The sequence below is a fragment of the Copadichromis virginalis genome, linkage group LG12, assembly GCF_057382275.1.
Source record: "Copadichromis virginalis isolate Kocher_CV1m ecotype Utaka linkage group LG12, C_Virginalis_male_GT1.1, whole genome shotgun sequence".
In the NCBI taxonomy this organism is placed as follows: domain Eukaryota; kingdom Metazoa; phylum Chordata; class Actinopteri; order Cichliformes; family Cichlidae; genus Copadichromis; species Copadichromis virginalis.
Window position 1 is genome coordinate 12668278 of NC_140629.1, and position 21786 is coordinate 12690063.

General features: G+C 39.3%; 1 protein-coding gene across 3 annotated transcripts; it reads left to right on the forward strand.

Annotated features, from left to right (window-relative positions):
* The first annotated feature begins 1112 nt into the window (after window positions 1-1112).
* Window positions 1113-21750, forward strand: LOC146696581 (transient receptor potential cation channel subfamily M member 3-like). 3 transcript variants are annotated; one of them, XM_085474736.1, is made up of 13 exons: window positions 1113-1209; window positions 1482-1616; window positions 1702-1752; window positions 6538-6678; window positions 8485-8514; window positions 9858-10150; window positions 11484-11712; window positions 14220-14423; window positions 16660-16800; window positions 17993-18121; window positions 18708-18959; window positions 20241-20415; window positions 20876-21750. In XM_085474736.1, the coding sequence occupies exons 2-13, from the start codon at window positions 1503-1505 to the stop codon at window positions 21076-21078; spliced, it is 1962 nt and encodes a 653-aa protein (XP_085330862.1). In that variant the 5' UTR covers window positions 1113-1209; window positions 1482-1502; the 3' UTR covers window positions 21079-21750. The 3 variants fall into 3 exon arrangements, with proteins under 3 accessions (XP_085330862.1, XP_085330863.1, XP_085330864.1); XM_085474737.1 differs by lacking the exons at window positions 1113-1209; window positions 1482-1616; window positions 1702-1752 and adding an exon at window positions 6236-6372; XM_085474738.1 differs by lacking the exons at window positions 1113-1209; window positions 1482-1616; window positions 1702-1752 and adding an exon at window positions 6236-6372 and having other exon boundaries at window positions 14220-14387.
* Window positions 21751-21786: the final 36 nt, after the last annotated feature.

Below are 21786 nucleotides of genomic sequence, written 5' to 3' on the forward strand. Positions count from 1 at the left end.
ATATTATTGTGCTTTAACTTACAGTTGATTTGTCAGAAGGCTAAAAAAATCAATTTCTTCCTTTGTGTTTTTCTTGTTTTTCTCTGTTTGCACTACGTATTGTTGGGAACAGCAGGCTGTGATCTTGAATTACGTCTCATTAGTCAGCATTTGCTGAGATGTGTTGGTACAAACAGGTACAACGACAAAAACTAATATCTCTCATGGACTGACTGTCTAGTCACTTCAAATGCTGTAAGTGCTTTTTTTTTATGCAACCTTGAAAAACTGAGTTAATTCCAAAATACAGTATTAGACGACAGAAAACAAGACGGGAGAGAAAAAGGAAATGACAGGAGTCCATGAATACATTCGAACCACAGTGCAATTTCATTATGATATTAATTTCAGTCACAGTCACCATTTAGAGAAAAATAGCTCAACAGATTTACACAAATCTTGTAAACAAGGTATTTTGTTCCACCCAGCATTACACTCAATTTAATCCACTCACACTCTTTTGTTATTATTATTATCATTTTAATCTTGCATTTGTATACATTGGAGTTTCTTTACTTTGGCTTCTAGTTATGTTACTGATATGTTTTCTGGAGGATCGAAGTGAAGGATCAGAGTACTGTAAATGTTTTTGGACACAGAAATCAAAGGAAAAATGTGTATTCCACATTTTCTGCAGGGATGAGGTAGAGTGTTAAAGAAATGCTTATATCAGTGAGTAAAGACGGGTTCTTCTGTTTTACAGACGACAAGCGCAGCAAAGGCACAACACTTTTCAAAAGAGCTTCAAGTAGACCAAACCTTTGTCTTGTCACAATAACATTTTGCAGTTTAGCCAAGCACTTCAGCAAAATAATTCGTGAGCGTTAACCTTGGCAGTCCCACTGCAGCACTTTACAAATATACAAATTCTGCAGAGTAATAAATCAACACAATGTCCATTTAGAATAATCATAAAAAATTATTTCTTTTGGTTGACTCTGACATATTAATGTTGATATATTGATCAAAGATATAGATGTGGCAGTGAGGACATACTAGAATATATACTTATATTTTATAGCTGTGTTTCTCCTAAAGAAAAACTTGTATGTGTAACAATCCATACCAGGTGCTAATGCTTCAGCCCCAGATCAGCTGAGTTTGGCTTTGGCGTGGAACAGAGTGGACATCGCACGGAGTCAGATCTTCATCTACGGACAGCAGTGGCCTGTAAGAAGCAGATACAGTATAAGCCAGAATATATGTGATGTATACATACTGTGTTATTATTTATATTCACAGGATGTTTGAACCTGATTTATTCGCACTGACGTCTCAACTCTGAGTTTCACAGTAGTTGAATTTGAACTTAATGCTAATACTGCTCTAATAATTATAACAATAATAGCTCATGATGCTCAAAGTTGTTTACATGAGAAGAAATACTTGATGCAGTTCTTGTGTATAGGATGTGATATCACTGTATACTGTGTATGTCCTAGGTTGGTTCCCTGGAGCAGGCGATGCTGGATGCCTTAGTTCTGGACAGAGTTGACTTTGTCAAGCTACTGATTGAAAATGGAGTCAGCATGCACCGTTTCCTCACTCTTTCCAGGCTGGAGGAGCTCTATAACACGGTAATGACAAGCATAAAGTGTTGAAAACACGCTTTAAAAAAAAAAAAAAAACCTCATTCTGTTACTTTTTTCTTTCTTTCAACAGCGCCATGGACCATCAAACACGCTGTACCACCTCGTCAGAGATGTCAAAAAGGTATGACCATCACTGCCGTCCCAGTAGCTCTGTTGCTGTTCAGTATGGGAATGTGGTATATTAAAGAAGACAAGTTTGACTCCATAGAGTTGCAGTTGCTTTTTTTGTGGTGTGTGTTGTTATGCTGTTTGCATCACTCCGTATATATCTACATTTTGCACTAGTTGCTGTAAACTGCAAATAGATGCCGGCCGGCTTTTCTTTTTCAGCTGGAGTTGCGGGCTGCAGTGGCTATGTAGTGCTGTGCACGACTCTCATCCCTCTCATGATTCCTCAGTTTACTCCTTTCTTTATCAAAGGCACACACCACCACGGTAAACAAACACTACATGTATTAAATATTGTTTTATCCGCAGAACTCGGAGCAATACTGAGCAAAGTGAGACCACAATGGAAATGCTGCAAGGCTGAAGAGCTTAGTAGTCCCACAGTTTGTTTTAGTTTTAACTTGTATTTTAAATGGCCTGTAACGTGATTTCTTGAATAGTGATAGTTGAGACACAAGGTGATTCAGAGAGCTTACGGGGGGTGATAGAAAAACATTTATAACATTTAAATAAGGGGTGTCAAACTCATTTTACATTGTGGGCCACATGTGAAGAAGTGTAACTGCACATTTAATCTGTGAGATATTTTAATATAGGAAAAAGAAGTGTAATTTCAGCAGCACGTCTCAGTTTTTGTACATGATACAGAAATGTGCTTCAGTACATTAAAAAATGTCACTGCATGACTTCGGGCTTAAATTGTAAGGAAAAAATGTGTAAAATGACAGAAAAAGCTCTGGCATGTCATAGCCTACACAAGGTTTTTTCTTTCTTTTCCTCTGAAACCAATGTAAAATCTTTTTTGTTTGTTTTTAAATGTTTACTATATATTAGATAGCAAAAAAAAGCTTAACCCCCCCCCCCCCCCCCCCCAAAAAAAAAAAACAAAAACAAAAAACAAACTTCTATGGTGCCTTAAAATTGCTCATGATAAAAGGTGACAGCATATATTTTACATTCAGCACATATTATAGTTTTGAGAGATGATAGAGAGGTCAACAACCATTACCATTAGCATGGAGACATGCTCATTAATTGTAGTGTTACTAATTGCAGTGACGCCACATGCGCCTCTGAAAGTGTCTGTAATCTCCCCTCCTTTACTTCTTCCCCTATCTTTGCACAAACTTCGATCTCATGCTGGTGTAGAAAGCAGGAACACGCAGCGTACAGTAACTGCCATCTCACTGCACCATTTCACCAATGTGCAAAACATACACTGTAGTGCATGGCATAACGTTACCATCTCCTTTCTGCAGAGCTGTGTGTAATTGCAATAGTGTTGCTGAGTGTTTGTGTGTCACTGTTCTATCATGGTATGGTGCTAATTAGATTTAAATTTAGATCTTCATGTCATAGCTGCTTCCTTTCTTTTTCATTGGTCTTTGAAGACTGTTAGGCTTTACCGCTGGCATTTAATGGCTATTAATTAGATTTAAATTGCAGGTATTTTGCTAATATCAGCGCTATGGGTGAATGCAGGCTGTATTCAAGTTCAGTCTGCAGATCAAGAAAAGCGATCGTCATAGAAATGGGTTTCTGTACTACACCTAGTAAATAATCAAATGAATAGCAGAGTAAATGAACATTGTAGCTTTATGTACAGGTTGTGGCTTTAGTGTTGCTTTTCAAACAGGGGTTGGGAAGGCATCCTAATGTAGTAGCAGTGTGCTTTTTACCCTCAGTTTGCTTTGCTATTTACAAACTGAGAGCTCAGGAGATAGCTAAGAAGGGTAAGAAATGTGGCTCCAGTACACAGCACAGTATATATTTCACCAATGTCTTTACAATTATCATCAGAGAGGTTCACATAGTTTGGGCAAAAGGTACCTTTGTCAAAGCACCTGGTTTAAACTAGAGCCGTAAATGTTAGAGGCAAGTTTTAAAAGTTTCAGTTAATCATTAGTAAGTCCGCTAGGACTCAAAGCTAACTACACAAGAATATTAAGAACTGTTCTGTAAGAGCTCAGAGTGCATTCATAGAAGCTATTAGCTTGACCTTTAACACCAATTACAGGAGGGATCAACAGCTACTTGCTGGTACATGTGTATATACTGCACATTCATTTATTAGTGTAAGAGAGTGGAGAACAATTATTATTGAAGTTTTTTTTTTTTTTTTTAAAGTACATGCCATGACTTTTCCAACATCATTGATCCTCTTTGAAAATTTGTCTTCAGGTAAAGGTGATAAAGTCAAACAAACAACATGCTAGTGCATCTCAAAAACTTATCATAGTGTGAAAAAGTTTGTTTTTATTTTCCTATTATGGCTCATAGCTCGTGAAAATACAAATTAAAATATTTAATTTCAAATTTGAGCAAATCACTATTCAAACAGTATAAATACAGAAAACGCCTGCTGACTTGGCAGTTGTCCAGATAACTTTCCACAAGGAGGGTAAGCCTCAGAAAAGGCTGCCTGTTTGCAGAGTGCTGTAGCAAAGTACATTAATGAAGAGTTGCCTGGAAAGGGAAAGTTAACAAAAACAGAAATGAGAAGACTGTCGAGAAAAGTCAGTTCAACAACTTGGGAAAGCTTCACAAGGACTGGACAGAGGCTGGTATCAGTGCATCAAGAGCACCACGCGCAGATGTTTTTAGGAAAAGGTTTTCAACTGTTACATTTCTAATATCAACCCACTCCTGAACAAGAGACAAAATTAGAAGTCTCTTACCTGGCCCAAGGAGAAAAACAGAACTGGACGGTTGCTCAGAAGTGCAAAGTTCTTTTTTTTTTTTAGATGAAAGTAAATTTTGTATTAGATTTAGAGATCAAGGTCAAGGAGTCTGAAGAGAGGCACAGAATCCAAGCTGTCTGAAGTCCAGTGTGAAGTTTCTGCAGTCTGTGATGATTTGGGATCATCTGCGGTTGTTGGTTGTTGTCGGTGGATTGTGTTTTATCAAGTCCAAAGTCAACACAGCCATCTACCAGGAGATTTCCATCTTCATGGAAATGCTTATTACTTTTCATTTTCCAGCAGCACTTAGCATCTGACTTGAAATAATTTACTTTACATTTACATGCAAGTTTACCTGTTTGAATTAAATTACAATGAAAAAAAAGTTTTTCACAATACTCTCATTTTTTGAGATGCACTAGCAGAGTCCAGTCCAGAGTCCTGTAAATACCTACAAGTCTAACAAGGGACATAAAAAGGTCTCTAAATAGTTTGAATGAAATCGTTCAACTGGGCAGCCTCAGTAAATTTAGGCAGTGAGCAGTCTCAGTTAGCCGCCTCCAAATATTTTGTCACATGAACTGTGACAGAAGAAGAATGGGGCTGAATTCTTCCACAGCAATGTAAAAGACTGATGAACTCATTTAGAAAACTATTACTTGAACTTAAGCGGTTCTACAAGGTTCAGAATCATGGGATGCATTTAGTTTTTCACAGGTTTGTATAGGTTAAAGATTTTTGGAGTAATGTTCTCTGGGCTCAGATTTGAATTGCATCAAAAACAAATTGTGGGTGAAATTTGAAACGGTGACTGCAAGAAAATGGAAAGATTTGTGCCTTTAAATTTACAAATTCCCTTGAGCACACAGAGGTTAATCCTATTTAAGTCTTTTGTGTTGGGTTTTTTGTACTTACTTTTACCACAGAAGAATATCAAGTAATTGTTAGCAATTAAATGTTAGAAAAGATAAAGAAACCACATTTTAGAATCAAATGCTTTCTTATTTACAAGTGCTAAAAAAGTCAACAGTTTCTAGTGGATATACTTATTTTCATCCATGAAACAGTGATGGGTAGCACACAGTGGATTTCTAGGATACCACATCTGATTGAAGAACAGTCACGACAGGTAACTGGTGTCTCAAAGGAGCAGTGGCTGCCAGGGTAATTGCTGCAGGGTTGATGTTGAGGGCATGAGGAGGAATAGCGAGTGTCGACATGGTTATAGTCCACATGTGAAGGTGCTTCTGTTTCAATAGTGAGTCTCACCTTCCATGTTAATAGCTGTCCGTCTATCTTTCCACTCTCTTCCAGGCTAATGAGTCATTTATACTTTCCTTCTCCTTTCTTCTCCTCGAGACTGCATTGAACCTCACTGTGAAGATCTCATTACATGCCTAAATGCAAATTATGACAAATCATTCACTTTTTTTTTTTTACATGCTTTGTAATTGTCCTCAGAAATTACACTCTCTAATTCACGCTGCACCTGAGATTTAATTCTCTCCTCATTTTCAGCTCCTCTATTGAATATAAAAGACTTGCACTTTGGGGCTTTATCGTGTCACATTGTAGAAAGAGTAATGGGATCCCTGAAACTGTGATCCTTTTTTTTAAAAACAACTTCATTTTTTCATTTTTTTGCTTACAGTATTGATAAAACTGTTTCACGTTTCTACATGGAAAACAAGACCCGTGTAAATATCAAAAGCCAAACAGAACAACAGTCTGGTTGAGACAACAATTTATTAAAGAGACTGGAAGAGAGATCTTGCCCGAGAGTTTCTGTGTATCTCATTTCTCCTGCTCTTGCTTATCATGCCGTTTATTCACTGACATTATGTGTTCTTTCCAAGCAAGAGTATCCAGGGTTCAGTTGGATCTACTTCAAGGTGAATCAGATAATCAAGTTTTTCTTTCATAGCCAAAAACAGTTTGATATGGATTTTGTGCAGTGAGTGTATATGGCTGTGTGATTTTGTTTTGTACTCTTGTTTCCCTTCCTGTGTTAATCAGTCGGTGTGGGTCGTTGCCTGTTAACCCTGTTTGGTTTTTAGGGAAACCTGCCCCCGGACTACCGGATCAGCCTCATTGACATTGGACTGGTCATTGAATACCTCATGGGCGGGGCATATCGGTGTAACTACACCAGGAAGAGGTTCCGAACTCTATACCATAACCTCTTCGGACCCAAGAGGGTGAGTGAATGAGTCTCACCTAAATTATCCTCTTAGTGTTTAATCAATTTCAGATCTACTGTCATTAATCCAAGGAGCAGCACCAGCTAAATGAGCCTCATTATCAAACGTGTCCTCATAAGGATAAGTGGATAATAATATATTTCTTATACTAACATATTTATCAGAGAGTCTAAAGGTCAGCTGCGCTTTGCGGATGGTAATTAATTAACTTTTAGATGCAAGTTTTGATGATTTTTACCTGACAAATGGCAGAAAAGGAGATCTGCAGTGGGAGGTCAGTGAGACACGTGACTTTTTTTGGACAAAAAGATGGGAGCGGTTTTTAGTAATTTTGTTTTTTATCAATACCAATTCCAGAAAAATATTAGTCTGAAAGTACAGCAGAAAAATAGGTAGGAATAAAAATGACTGAGTCCAACATTTATGCTGCACTTTTTGAATTTATCACAAAAACCAGAGTTACAACATGAAAAAAATAAACAAAAATGGAGACTTCTTTCTGTTAAAAGGGAGTTTTTCCTTCCCAGTGTCACCAAGCCTGTGATTTGGTGCTATCTAAATATATCTAAGTGCATAATTACTTATGTAAGTGTAATTGTCTGAAATCAGAAAAAGGCACCAATATGTTTAAGGGATTAATTTTGGGTTTCAACTGAGAAGAATTTAGTTAATATGCACATACTTACACAAATTTAGCTTTTATTTGTGTGTCAGGGTGCTGTTGATCAGCACAGGTTAAATATATGAGCATTGCTTCCCCTGTTATTCATTTACACATCAAGTAAAGTAGGAACATTGCATGCCCTATCATAAGCCTAATGCAACAAATCATCTTTGTGTAGCAGTTGCTCTTCATTATGCGCCGTCATCATCATCAAACTGCACACAGTTCATTACAACCCCACCAGCAAGTTTTCTTGGTGATTAGTACACACAACCAAAGTGACAAAGTGATCTCTGAAATCGTGCTTTGTTTGATGGTTGTGTTTTATACTGCTGCACATGTTGCACATTATATACATTTCACATTCTGTTTTCTCATTCTGCCTCGAAAACCTGCACACTTGTGAGGAAAATGTAAACATGCATAACTGTATAAAACACAATACTTAATGATGCACTTTGGTATTTGCACATTCAGTCGTGTGATTGTGAGCGTTGTGTGCAAGTGTGTATGTGAACCTTTGTGCATCTGTTTATCTTACTGTACAAGACTGCATGGTAGCCACAAAGCAGCTGGAAAGGCACAGATAACGTTTGAGGTAAGAAACAGGAGAGACAGAGCAAGGAGGCAAAATGAGAGACAAAGAAAGACAGAGTCACCTCCACTTTAACTGGGATTTTCTAGACCAAGTGAATGCACAGCCACATAGTTATGTGCATGCACACATAAACACATGTTAAGGAAGAACAAAGTCTTGAAATAGATGTAGATATCAGAATCCCCACAAGAGATTTGGGTTATTTTTACCAACTCAGATGATGGCTCATGAATACATAATTCATACATGCCCTGCTTTAATGCAGATACACAGTACTGTACCAGATCTACAAATATAAATTCATTTAATACATGCAAGCAGAAAAGGATTAGATATTATTGCCATATATACAGTCACTCAAATGAGCACAAAGTGCCATCCCTAAGTATCAGTTCCATTTTGAAGCATGCAAATAAAAGTCAGTGATTTACTCTGTTTAAAGGATCTTGGCCTGTAAGTCTTGTGCATAAAAAGTAAAGTGTGCTATAAAATACATTCAACAAGGTCTCGCTGTGTGTTAATGTTTCTTTTTCATTTCTAGCCCAAGGCTCTGAAACTGCTGGGGATGGAGGTGAGTCTTGATCCAATCATGGTTGTTATTTAGTCATTCCTTCACTGTTCCTAACCCTTATCTCTCAAGCCTCTTCACTTAACTGATCTACAGTTTACTCATCTAAATAAGTGTGCTCATGTGTGCCGTGTGCCTCTCAGTAGATGAAGGGAAGCTCTAGATGTATATTTAATCTATTTTGCTGGTTAGTTTTATACATTTCTGAGTCAGCTGAGTGCTTTTCACACAAACAGCCAATAAAACAAAACAAAGTCATTTTGGTTTACAGCTTTTTCTCAGATTTATGGACTTTTTAAAAAGCTGGAGACTCATGCTCCAGACAGTTTAAATGCATATATATCTTGCAGTGCATTTCAAAGCAGTCCTGCTGTATTCAGCTGAATAAGCTATGGATGACCTGATCAGATTCATGTGGTGTGTGGTGTAATTTCTTAAAGCTTCACAAAGCACTGTTCCTCGGAGGTATTTATACGCATGGAACAAACATTCCTTTGTTTTTCTGTATGTTGTGAATTTATCCCCCATGTGTCGGTGTGTGTTCTCTGTTGTTTTTGCCACGCCATTACCTTTCTATCTTCACAAAGCCTATTTATCATCTAGCCAGTATGTATGTCAGAAATACTGCTGTTAAAGGGTGACAGCTGTGAACCCTGAAGGGTTTCTTTTGTAATACTTGCAATCATTTCAAGCATTGCGATAATTTCATTTCTGAATATCACTGAAATTTGCTAGCTTATACCAGATATTTGTCACTATCTGTAATTGCTGAATATTTTACTGCTCTGCAATCTTTTATGTCCAGCTGATCTCTTGCACTGAAAGTTATTTTTCAAATGGATTTAGCTGTTTTCAACAGTCTAAATGTGAAATTATGTCATTTAATGACTGACTGGCAGCAGCTATGTCTCCAGAGACAGAGAGCCAACTTGGTGAAAAGCCAATAAATTTACCTCTTGTAAGGTTTTTTACTATTAATTGAACTGAAACTATATTATAAAGAAGTTAAATTATGTTTAAAATCATGCGGAGATGTACATGAGCCCATACCCGCTCTGCGTTATCTAGATTGTTTAGTATTTGGCACATTGTGCTCTAGCTTGTCTCTTCAAAATATAACTTCCCAAGCATTTATAGAAGATCAGTTTAGGCGTCTAGATGCAGTCGAACCAAAGTGTTCTTCAGAGGTTTACATCATGTAAAACTTTCAAATTTCTTGGCTGACACTTGTGATCAGTATTTACAATCCAAACCACATATATGCATAATGTTTTCCTTCTATACAGAAAAGATCTGAAAAATTCCTAAGACATACTTTTATACAGATGCTTCTGTTTCCCCACTAGGATGACATGCCAATCCGAAGAGGTCGTCAGAAGACGACACGTAAACGAGAGGAAGAGGTAGACATCGATTTGGACGACCCAGAAATCAACCACTTCCCTTTCCCCTTCCACGAGCTGATGGTGTGGGCTGTGCTCATGAAACGTCAGAAGATGGCGCTGTTCTTTTGGCAGCATGGTGAAGAGGCCATGGCCAAAGCCTTGGTGGCATGTAAGCTTTGTAAGGCCATGGCACACGAAGCATCTGAGAACGACATGGTGGATGACATTTCCCAGGAACTAAACCACAACTCTCGGTGGGTGACATGATATATTTTCATGTTATCCCAATCTCTCTCCGTCTGGCTCACTCTTTATCTTTCCCTCCCTCTGCCAGCTTATTCGGTTTAAACAGGATATTCAAGTATAGTTTTATATATAAATAATGTATATTGTAGTACTTAGAAGAGCTGGAAAACATGGAAACATGCTGTAAATGATTAATGTTAACGCTGAGCTAAGAGTCTAGACAGGAGCGTCTACCTCATACATCAGTATATGTAGGTGGATGTACATACACACATGCCTTCCCTCATACAAACTGACCTGTTTCAGACTAGCTCTCATGGGATGTAAGTGACGCACATAAAAAGATCTAATAACATGCATCACCATTAGTTAAGGATGGGCATGTGACATTGAGGTAATGCCTGAGATGAACACACACATTTGAAAAGATAACCTTGTAATTGACATATTTGGAGTTAATTGTCCAAACAATATTTGGATTCCTGAGTGAGTTTGTATCATATTCTGCGTCATATTCAGGATAATATTCAATTATGAACCAAACATTTTTTATCCATCCATTGTATGTGAAGCCACTAATGCTGCTATATATATATATATATATATATATATATATATATATATATATATATATAGATATATATATCTATAGATATATATATATATATCTATAGATATATATATATATCTATATATATAGATATATATATATATAGATATAGATAGATATAGATATATAGATATATATATAGATATATATAGATATATAGATATATATAGATATATAGATATATAGATATATAGATATATAGATATATATATATATATATATATATATATATATATATATTTATATATATATATATATATATATATAAAAATTAAAAAAAATTTGTTCATAATTGAATGTGATGCTGTAAAAAATTAATGTCCTGAAATGAAAGTATGAGAAAAGTATTGTGTAGGATTTTGGAACCCAATTAAAAATTTGATATAAGCGATGGTACTGGTACAGATGTTGCTTTGAACATCTGAGAAAACTGTTGTGTTTCTGCATGTATTTGTGTTGGCCACATCATATTTCTTTCATTTATCAAAGATATGTTGCATTTAATATTATCCTTGTAAGTCATCTAAACATTCACCTTGTAACCAATTCACACCGCACAGTTTTTATGTTTGTACATGTGTTTTATGCCATAATAATACCCTCAGACTTGGGGCCAGGTGGCCAGCAGTGTTATGACCAGTTGAATAACATTTTCACTTTTAGGCAAAGTATATTGCTGTCTTGATTCATGACTCAGTGTGCTTGTATACATACTTTATATATTTTCCCAGAGAGTTTGGCCAGCTGGCTGTGGAGCTCCTAGACCAGTCCTATAAACAGGATGAGCAGATGGCCATGAAGCTGCTGACATACGAGCTGAAGAACTGGAGCAATGCCACCTGCCTGCAGCTGGCTGTAGCAGCCAAACATAGAGATTTCATCGCTCACACCTGCAGTCAGATGCTGCTGACCGACATGTGGATGGGGCGCCTGCGCATGCGCAAGAACTCAGGGCTGAAGGTAGTACGCGTCGGGTAGATGGTTGGGTAGAAGAGTCTGTGCATTTAAAAGCAATGTCCTTCTCTAGTTTAAAAGATTCATGGTTGTATCCCCTCAGACTGCCTGTAAAGTAACGAGATACCTATCAGTTACTCTGTAGGTGATACACCTGCATAAGAAGTAAAACCTACCTGTAGTCAGCATAGCACATAAAATATAAATATACCGTAACTTTCAAGTAATTTAAAAGCAGTATTTCCATGATGTAGCTTGTCTGTCAGAGTGCTGGCATGCATATTTTTCAGCTATAAGATGGATAATCTGTACGTAGCTTGGTCATGCTTCAGAGATTTTTTAAACTCTTGACTATCTCTTATGAGTTATAGGCTGCAGAAGATGTGTGCAAGTGGAAGTGGAGGAAGTCTATAATGAGGACATAATATACAATAATGTAGTTATGTCCTTGTTTCATCTCGTGCACGCTGTGTGCATGTTTATCCTCACTACATACAATTGGCCTGAACCATACGAGTGAAAAATTAACCTAATCCAGAAAGTTCTGTTCACGGGGAATTAAAAAGGTCAAATGAGGAACACCTGAAGGGGCTATGATGAGTCATTGTTCAGGATTTAGAGTGCATGCTGGACTGTGAGGAGTAGGCAGGTCACCACTGGCGGTAAAAAGCGTACGCTATCCACACCTGCCTCTCAGTTTAGCAAAGACTTACTATTACTATTACTTATCAGATGGACAAATCTGAACCTACACCTGGATTGGTTAATACCAGAAAATTATGTAATATCAAATGTTCGTGTTCTCAGTCACTTTGGTCTTCCAGGGTGACCAGCGACACTATTTCATAGCAGATTAACATCTTAAGGTGAGTTTATGTAGGTGAAATGATGTACTGTACTTAAAGATCAACCCAGTCAAGGTTGCTTGTGATGGTGGGAGGAATGGCCATCCAGAGAAAAGAGGTTTATTGGACAATAATAAGCTCGACACTGTCAGTGTGATCAGTGCCGGACTGCTGGCTGAACTTCTGCCACAACTTAATTAGTATAAGCCTTCAAAGCCATCTTTTTAGGTCAGAGGGGACGGGAGAACTGACCTTAATTTAGTCACAAAAAAACCCCTTGAAACAGAGTGCAATGTATTTTACATTGACGCTCGTGCGGTGAACACCCCTTTTAAGTCAAGGAAAAGCTTTTAGTTAAGACTGGTGGTTAAGATTAGAGAAATATTTGCTCATGTGGGTCTCCAAGACATCTGGTGGTAGAGTGATAGGCAGGGAGCTGCTCAGTTCAGAGGTTAGACTTATTTATGCTGAAGAGTTGCACTGGGATTTGCTGAGGCTGAGATCACACTCATTCATACACCGAGCGAGGGGAGTGATGGGTCCGGCTTTCTAGCATCTCAGAGCGAGAGGATACTGCAAGTGCTTTAAGTGTGATTTGGCCTTTGCAGGAGAGCGAGAGAGAGAGAGCGCAAAAGAGAGATAGAGAGAGCCCTACTAAGGCAAACTCACTGGAGCAGTAAGACAGAAAGAAGAAAAAGTGGAAAAAACAAACAAACCGAGATGCATCAAGGAGTTTGTGAAATACGGAGAGTATCATTGTTAAAAATGTTGTCATAATCATCCGTGTGCACAGCTTTTGAATGTATTTATATCACAACTGGAAACTGGAAAGATTTCAGTGGACTGTAAGCTGTACACTGCTTTCTTTTTCTTTTTTACTGTGAAGCACTTTGGTTTTAAACATGCTATAGAAACAGACTTTACTTACTTACCTTATACATCAGTAAGTAATGGTGCGGTTGCCTTAAACACCCTCATAAAATCGGGGATACTACCTGCTTTACTGTGATCCTTTTCATATTCTATATTTAATCCATGCTACTCATCTAACCATCTAACTTTACTGACAGCTATTTTGGTAAATTATTGAATCCGTTTTTAATCTTAGCCCTTAACATATTTATGACGAAACAAACAAAAAATAAAAATTCACTCTTAACAAAAAGATAACTCATTACCCTGATTTTCATCTTTTTCTCTTATTCTTTACTTCCCACTGTGATCACGTTTGACTTGCTCTTGCTTGCCTATTAGCTGCTGAAGTGTTTACAGCACAGCTGCCATTTTTTTTTAATAGCCGCCCGAGATGCGTGTGTCCCCGTCATCCATCTTGGCAGCACAGGATTCTTGCTGCATGTCCTTGTCTAATGCCTTTATAATTGACCTCCACCGTTAGACTAGCTGTTGTAAATACCACAGCTTTGTCATTCAGCTAAAAGCAGGTCAGGACAGGATTGGGAGGTGTTCGTGAGAGCAAATGCTTTATTATGTGAGGTTCACATGTGTAAAATAGAGCGATTTTGAAGGTTTTTTTGCTCCAGAGTCTTTGTGTCCTAATTTCCATGGCGCCTCTCATGAAATTAGTGCTATAGCATAACACTCTGTGATTTGTCACTTCCAGCTCTTCCTTCCACATCCACTTCCTGTCTCCCTCATTTGATCACACAGGTAATATTAGGGCTGCTGCTCCCACCATCGATCCTGAGTCTGGAATTCAAGAACAAGGACGAGATGTCCTACATGCCCCAGGATCAGGAGGCCTACCTGCAGGAAAAGGAGGAGGAGGAGCCTGAAAAACCAGTGAAGGAGAAGGAGGAGGAAGACATGGAGTTCACAGTAAGATCTTACTGTGAGACGCAGTACAACTCCGTGGTGAGAGAACCCACCTCAGCCCTGCATAGTCAGAATCGATACACATATTCAGACTATGCACACACAAACACACACGCTTTGTTCGATCTTAAAACTGCACCCAACCCTGACACTGTTTCCTTTTGTAAATATCTCTTGTGGGCAAGTTTTTAAACAATGTCGGTGCTGTCCACAATGAGATGACGCTACACACACTCAGACACGGATATATGCACACAGTTCTCCACGCACACATATTTGTTTCCCTATTCTGGCCAACTGGACACTTCCTGCCAAATTGGCCTTTCTGTTTCTCATCGTCTCAGCAAAGACATGATTGTGGAGTTGTAGCGTCTCAGTCTGTCGCCGCTTGTGGGTTCCCTCGTGTATCTTTCTCTTTCCGTCTATCTTCTCCTCTGTTTCTCTCTCACCCATCCCCTTCCCTTCTCTCTCATTCTCAGCCCAGCTCTCTCTTTGCTTCTTTATTACTTTTGCTTTCTGTCTTTTTTCCTGCAAATCTCTCCCTCCCTCTTTCCCCCTCGCTCTTTCTCTCCCTCTCTGGTTCTTTCTCTCTTTTTCCCTTTTTCTTCAAGCTCAGGTCTGATTGAGGTACAGTACTGTATGCTAGCCAATTGCTTCCCCTCACTCTCTACCATCAGTGATGGCTTGCTGCAGCATACCACTCAGCATGGCAGCTGCTGAGCATGGGAGGCCCAGGCTTTTGCATTATATAACCATGTCCGCCTGCTGCTGCAGAGCTTAAATCATGCAAAGTCTGAGCACCTTCTCCCAGCTCACAGCAGAAGAGTTGGTCCATCTGCATAGACACAAAAAGTACCGAAGAATTAGAACTCGCTCCATTTCAGTCCAGGTCAGTTCTAGCGACGATGCCAGGATCCAGCTTGTGTGTTCGAATGAAGACTGGAATTTGAAAATCAATTTCAATGCACAAACTGAATCCGTGACTGTCGCGTGAAGCGGCTGAACTGAAGTTGAATGCCTTCCAGCACCACTGTGCATATTTTCCATCTTGCATTGAGCAAGCCAGCAAGCCAGTGCAAACATTCACGAAACGGGTCTTTTTTTTACACTTGCAGTCCTTGAGGCACTCTGGCGTTAAACAAAGATTCCCCGCTGCTAGAGAATGTACTTGTAAAGAGCCCCTTCCTGTTGCCCTGGCTTCTGACTGCACAAATGCAGCGTCACTTACTTATGAATCACACAAAGATTCATACATATATACACGGACTGCTACACCACAGAGGGAGATTGTATTTTCGTGATATGATGATCAGATGCTTGGCATAGAACACACTGTAATGGATGTAAAAGCCTGTCTGATAGCTAAAATGCATGTTTAGTGCAGTTAAGGCATGGTGTGATTTACACACTGGCGTCTGAATTTGTTCATCCTGAAGGCCCTGTCTGTGTGTGCCTTGGAGAAAACTTTAGCTCTATATGTTTCACATATTTGGGGCATAAAACAAAATAGAAATCCTCTAGTTCTTACTAAAAGTGCTCCTTTTCTTCTAATTTCATAGAGGTGGTTTTTATGACGAGTCTACCTATTCAACGCCCTGGGATGTACACCGACTCCTCATTGCATATTTGAACCATTTAGACCAGCTTTAAAACTTTAAACGTTGCCCAGGTCTGTTACGCTTGTTGACTTAGAATACAATTCCTCTCAGAGGTCTGGTGTTGCTTTGACATTAAGACCATGACCCATAAAAAAGTGGGCTCCGAACCCTCTCTCATGGATAAGGAAATGTGTCACAGATTGAAGTGAGATATCTATGTCTTATCTTTCCTTTTTTCTGTCTTCTTCCTGTCAGTACCTTGTCTCTTTTTTGCCTCCTAATTGTTGTCTGAGACACAATCCATGAGTGTCCATGTCTGCGTAATACTCTGTTACCAGCCTTCCAGCCTTCACCCAAACTCCACCTCAAACACACATTTCACATTTTGGAATGATTGCATTGCTTGTGCTTGCTTCTTTAATTATGATATTAAAACAGTGCTGTAGTCCATAATTTAACCCTCTCCCCCCTTCTCCCTTTTCTCTGTTATTCAACTCTTCCTCCTCCATCCCAAATACTCATCCTCCTATCCATCCTTCCTCTGCATCTCTACCGACTCCTCCTCCCCCACCTTTCCCATCCATCACATTTCCCTCTTCCCACACTCTCTATACTTTAAATCCTCACACCTCTCACTCCTTCCTCCCTCGCTCCATGTGGGGTTTGCATTCGCCCAGGCAATGCTGGGCAAAGTAACCACAGAGACATCCAGAAAGAAGGATGTTGAGGAGGTTCAGAACCGCCACCGCCTTATCCCCATGGGACGCAAGATATACGAGTTCTACAATGCACCAATTGTCAAGTTCTGGTTCCATACGGTCAGTGTCAGTTTCAGCAGCACCACCTACATGCTCTGCTTCCTGTTGCTACTGTCACTGCTTACTGTATTTCTGCAACAGCATCAAAAGCCTCTACTTTCACGCTCCCTCCATTGTCATTAACCTCCCGTTCCAACCTGACATTGCCTGGCTTGACGGTGTGGGAAAGTATAGTATGAAGTAGATCTGGAGGCTGATGGAAGCAGCATTGAGAGAAAAGTATAGGAGGATGAGGGTGGGTAAGGAATTGAATCACACAAGAAGGCTTTTTATTGACAGTGTGAATATTGACTAAAGTTTCTGGGCCATTGCCACTAGGTTAACTACTACAATATATAAATATTAAATTAAGCTTTGGATTTTTCAATTATCTGTTTTAATAGAGCAGCTTACATGTAGAATCTGTAACTGTTTATGTATAGCTTGTGTGGTACAGTATCTGCCTATGAGCGTGTGTGCTTTGTTTGATTCTGGCTCATTTATTATTTTTCCTTACCCTATCTTGGGTTGCCTCAATTTGCTTGCCCAGTGAAAACATCTCTTTAGCACCGGCAGGGATTTCGCTGTTTATTTATGCAGAGAAAATATTTTCACTGCTCTTTGTTTCATCCTGTTTTCCTCTCTCTGGCTATTCGCTCTCCTTCTCTTCTCCACCCCCCACCGTCTTACCCCACTTCTCCTTTCTGCCCTTCAGGTTAAAGAGAAATACTCTGTGGTGCCTTTCAACTATTGCAGATGTGTTCTCTGAGCCAAAATGGAGTTTTTAGTCTTGTTCCCAATTTAGATTTATACCTATGACCTGATGTGTGCTGTCCAGGTTTAATAATTAGCTATTGTGTGAAGCAAATGTGCATGTGTAGAATGAACACCGGTAGAATGCTTGTTTTGCAGATGGAAAAAATATGCGTGTAAACCAGAAAGCCAACATGTTTTTTAAAAGATTCAGGAGACACATAATGGAGGTACCTTGACCCCAAATATCTTTTATCAAAGCCTGAAAACTGCATTAATGGGAGTTGCAATGAGGGTCAGGACTTCACTCAATATGTGTTTAATTTGGGCAAACCCCCTTTCACTGAATCTGTTTGCAGAGAGATAATTGATCTTCATTCGTGTAAAGTTTGCTAATGTGTCTGAAGCGCACAAACTCATAACCATGCTGATTTTTCTCTGCTGTTGCATCACTATGCAGATGGCATATGTGGGCTACCTGATGCTGTTCAACTACATTGTCCTGGTCAAGATGGACTTGTGGCCTTCTCCTCAAGAGTGGATTGTTATCGCTTACATCTTCACCAATGGCATAGAGAAGATGAGAGAGGTACAATAGACTATAAATGTAGACCTGTAGTGACCTCTCTAAGCAAGTCTTCCCTACCGGCCAGCCAACTGAAGACCCAAAGTGTCTCCGGCAGCTTATTTAGTGAGTTCAGTGGTGGAGGGCAAAGGCTAATCATGATGTCCATATCATCTAAGTCTCATAGCAAATAGGTAAAATGTACATATATCAGAGAAATAGATGTAAAAGAGTGTTTGGTAGTGGAGATGCAGGCAGGCCACAGAAATGGGAAAACCATGAAAGCAAAAGAGTAAAGTGAATAGAATATAAAGGTATGTGGCCATATTATGTTCATCCTCTGTGGCTTTGTTTTTACTGTAAGTATATGAAATGCATTCATCATTGTGTCAGCTCATTCTGAGCTGTTAGATTCTCCGATAGGTGAACTCATGCTGCCCTCTTATGGTGGTTGTGATAGAGTGCATTTTTCTGTTGTGCTATTTTTGTCACTTTTTAGAGTCACTGTTTATTTTACCCTTTAGCGTCTGTATTTAATTAATGCCATTTTCTGTCATCTCTGCATTACAGCATCCACATTTCTGTTCATTTTCCTCTGATTGCTGTTTAGATCCTGATGTCTGAGCCGGGAAAGTTGTTACAGAAGGTGAAGGTGTGGCTTCAGGAGTACTGGAACATCACAGACCTCATGGCCATCCTCATATTCTCTGTCGGCATGGTGCTGCGTCTCCAGGAGCCACCGCTCATGAGTTATGGACGGGTGATTTACTGTGTCAACATCATCTATTGGTACATCCGGCTGCTCGACATCTTCGGCGTCAACAAGTACCTGGGTCCCTATGTGATGATGATCGGCAAGATGGTGAGAAGAGGAAGGGGAAGTCAACTCTGTGTGTTTAGGCATCCCTATTATAATCTGCAGTATTTTTCATATTTTCCTTCCATTATCTGGCCTTCATGCCTATCTGTTTACCCTCTGACTTTGCCCAACATCATCTACAGTATACTGACTGTAACAGCTTACTGAGTTTGATGATTGCAAAGGTTTAATCTGTAAGCGGTAAACAAGCTTCTGTGCCTCTTAACTTTATTGTTTGATCGTAGAGAGTTCAAGATCAGAGCCGATACAGACATGGAGATAAAACAACGGGGGGAGGGGGATCAAAGAGCCAGTTCTGTATCTTTCTGATCCTCGACTGTCCTGGGCATGTCCCTGTTTACCGCTGGACGCAGACTCTTTGATATGAAAATCAGCAGTTAGTTAGAGTTACTTAAATTGACAGTGATTTACTCAAATAATTTGCATATGTGATGAGCAGGTTTGAAGTCAACGTTGTTCACAGGCATAAACAGGGTTTTTTTCTGGCTCTGAACAAGCTCAGGGGACTGACTACACATGCAAGCACTTCCTGTCCACATACAGTAAAAACAAATGAGTGTGTTTCACCTAATTTAATATAAATCTTTTTAGATTTATCTTATTATCTGAGTAATTGAGTCATTTTTTTTAATTACACCGCCATTGCTTTTACTTGGGCTCAGGTTTAACCATCTTTTGGTGCCAAGCACTTATCTATGCAGGCTAATAAAGCTAATAAAGAAATGTAAAAATTGCATTGTAGTTACAGCCAAAAGTATCAACTGTGTTCTTACTAGTTTTGATGCTTTATTCTGCTTATTAGTGTGCCTTGCACTTTTCTTTCTTTTTAGTAATAACAACTTTGGTGACAGCTGTAGCTCCAAGTTTGCTTTAACAGGGTATCTGAATGCAAGATGAGCGACAGTCTGAGTGCATCAAAAAAATGCACAAAAGTGTTCGAAGGATAAATAAGCCCAAAGGGAGAGTGTCCCCTTCAGCCCTGAAAGTGCTCAGAGATTGCTCTAAATTAAATGCATTTTAAATATTGACTTCAGGCTTCGTTCCAAAACAAGTTAAATTAAATTTCAGTTGACCAACTTACACTGGGAAGAATACTAATCAAAAAATGCAAATGCAGACCAACTGATTTTCCTGCAGTGACAGACACGCTCATTACCTATTTCCCCATCCAGTGTCATTATTTTCAAAATATCCTGTCCTCGTTTTCTCTTTCCTTTAACCACTCACCTCTTCCCTTCTCCTCTTCCTCTCTCCCTCTGTCAGATGATCGACATGATGTATTTTGTGATCATCATGTTGGTGGTGCTAATGAGTTTTGGGGTGGCACGTCAGGCCATTCTCAACCCTAACGAAGACCCATCCTGGATGCTAGCCAGGAACATCTTCTTCATGCCTTACTGGATGATCTACGGAGAGGTGTTTGCCGACCAGATTGACCGTAAGTTCAGGGGCGAGAGTGTAAGCTGTTAGACAAAATGCGTTTTTGTAAGGAGGAAGGAGGGAGGAATGACGGAAGCAGTATTACTGAAAACACCAGTCTCAGTATGAAATTAGATTTCATTTTCACTCATTTCTTCACAGCTTGAACTATTACTTGAAGATGTTTATGTGCGCGCGCATGTGTGTGAGTGTGTGTGTGTAACACATACATAATAAAACTGTTTTCCTCGGAGACTAATTGCATCTGCAGTCATGTAGAGAGAGTGACATTCTGACTCAATAAATTATAAATAGACTGTGAGAAGTGTGTATGTGGAAATGTCCAGAGAGTGAGAGTGCGTTTTGTGTGCTGCTCCGTTCTTATCTTTTTGTGTGGTAATATTTGGTGGTGTGTACAGAATGTGAGGAGTGGCCCAAAGAGAAGAGATCTGAAATAATGTTTTCATTCTTTGTTTCAGATATGCATAGTAGGAAGGTACAGCAAAGGCTGAATGAAAAACTCTGGCTGGTCGAAAATTACTTACGCACTCATGGAACCTGGCGTAATAATGGTCCATCCCACATTGCCCAATGCAGTCAAAATCCCAGTAAATCTATAGCTATAGAACTTAATTTAACCACATCTACCTCTCCCACCTCTCCTTCATCATCGTCACATTAATGCCATGTCATGCCCACTGCTACCACTAGAGGACCACTTGATACAAACGTGTGCATGCAGCTCCATGCTCTAAGGCTGAAGTTGCCCTCATGTGTTGGCATCTTGGGTCAGCTACTGAATATCAGCAGTGTTTTCTACAAATAACAGAGCGGATTTTAAAAGAATCCAAAACTCCTGATTCCCTGACACTATCAGTCTTCTCCAGATCTTTTATTGAGACAACTAGTAGCTTGACCTAAGGCCATATCCTGCAAGCAACTTTAGACTCACAAATTTTTGCACTGGCTGGCAAATGGTAATGTTACATGGCAGCAGCACTATTCAAATGTGTCTGGTCTTTGTTTTTGGCAGGCTTTCACATCAGGAGGAAATATCAAAGTTTAAAATTTGATATTCCGTTGATGTTTCTTATCCTCTCGTTGTTATTCGATTTTTAATTCGTCCCATTTGAAGAAGTGACCCTGCCATGACAACTCCATCTGTCACATTAAACCATGTCACCCTCCCCTTACGCCGGCTCAGCTTCTCACCGAAGCAATTGCAACATTGGAGAAATATTTCAGCCGATAAATCCGACATTTAACGTGACTAAGCACTGAGACTCAAAAGCTAATACAACATCACGCAGGAATAAAAACAAAAGCATCCACACATCAGCACCACAACATATTTATTAACCACCTCTCATCATCTATAATCTGTTTTTTC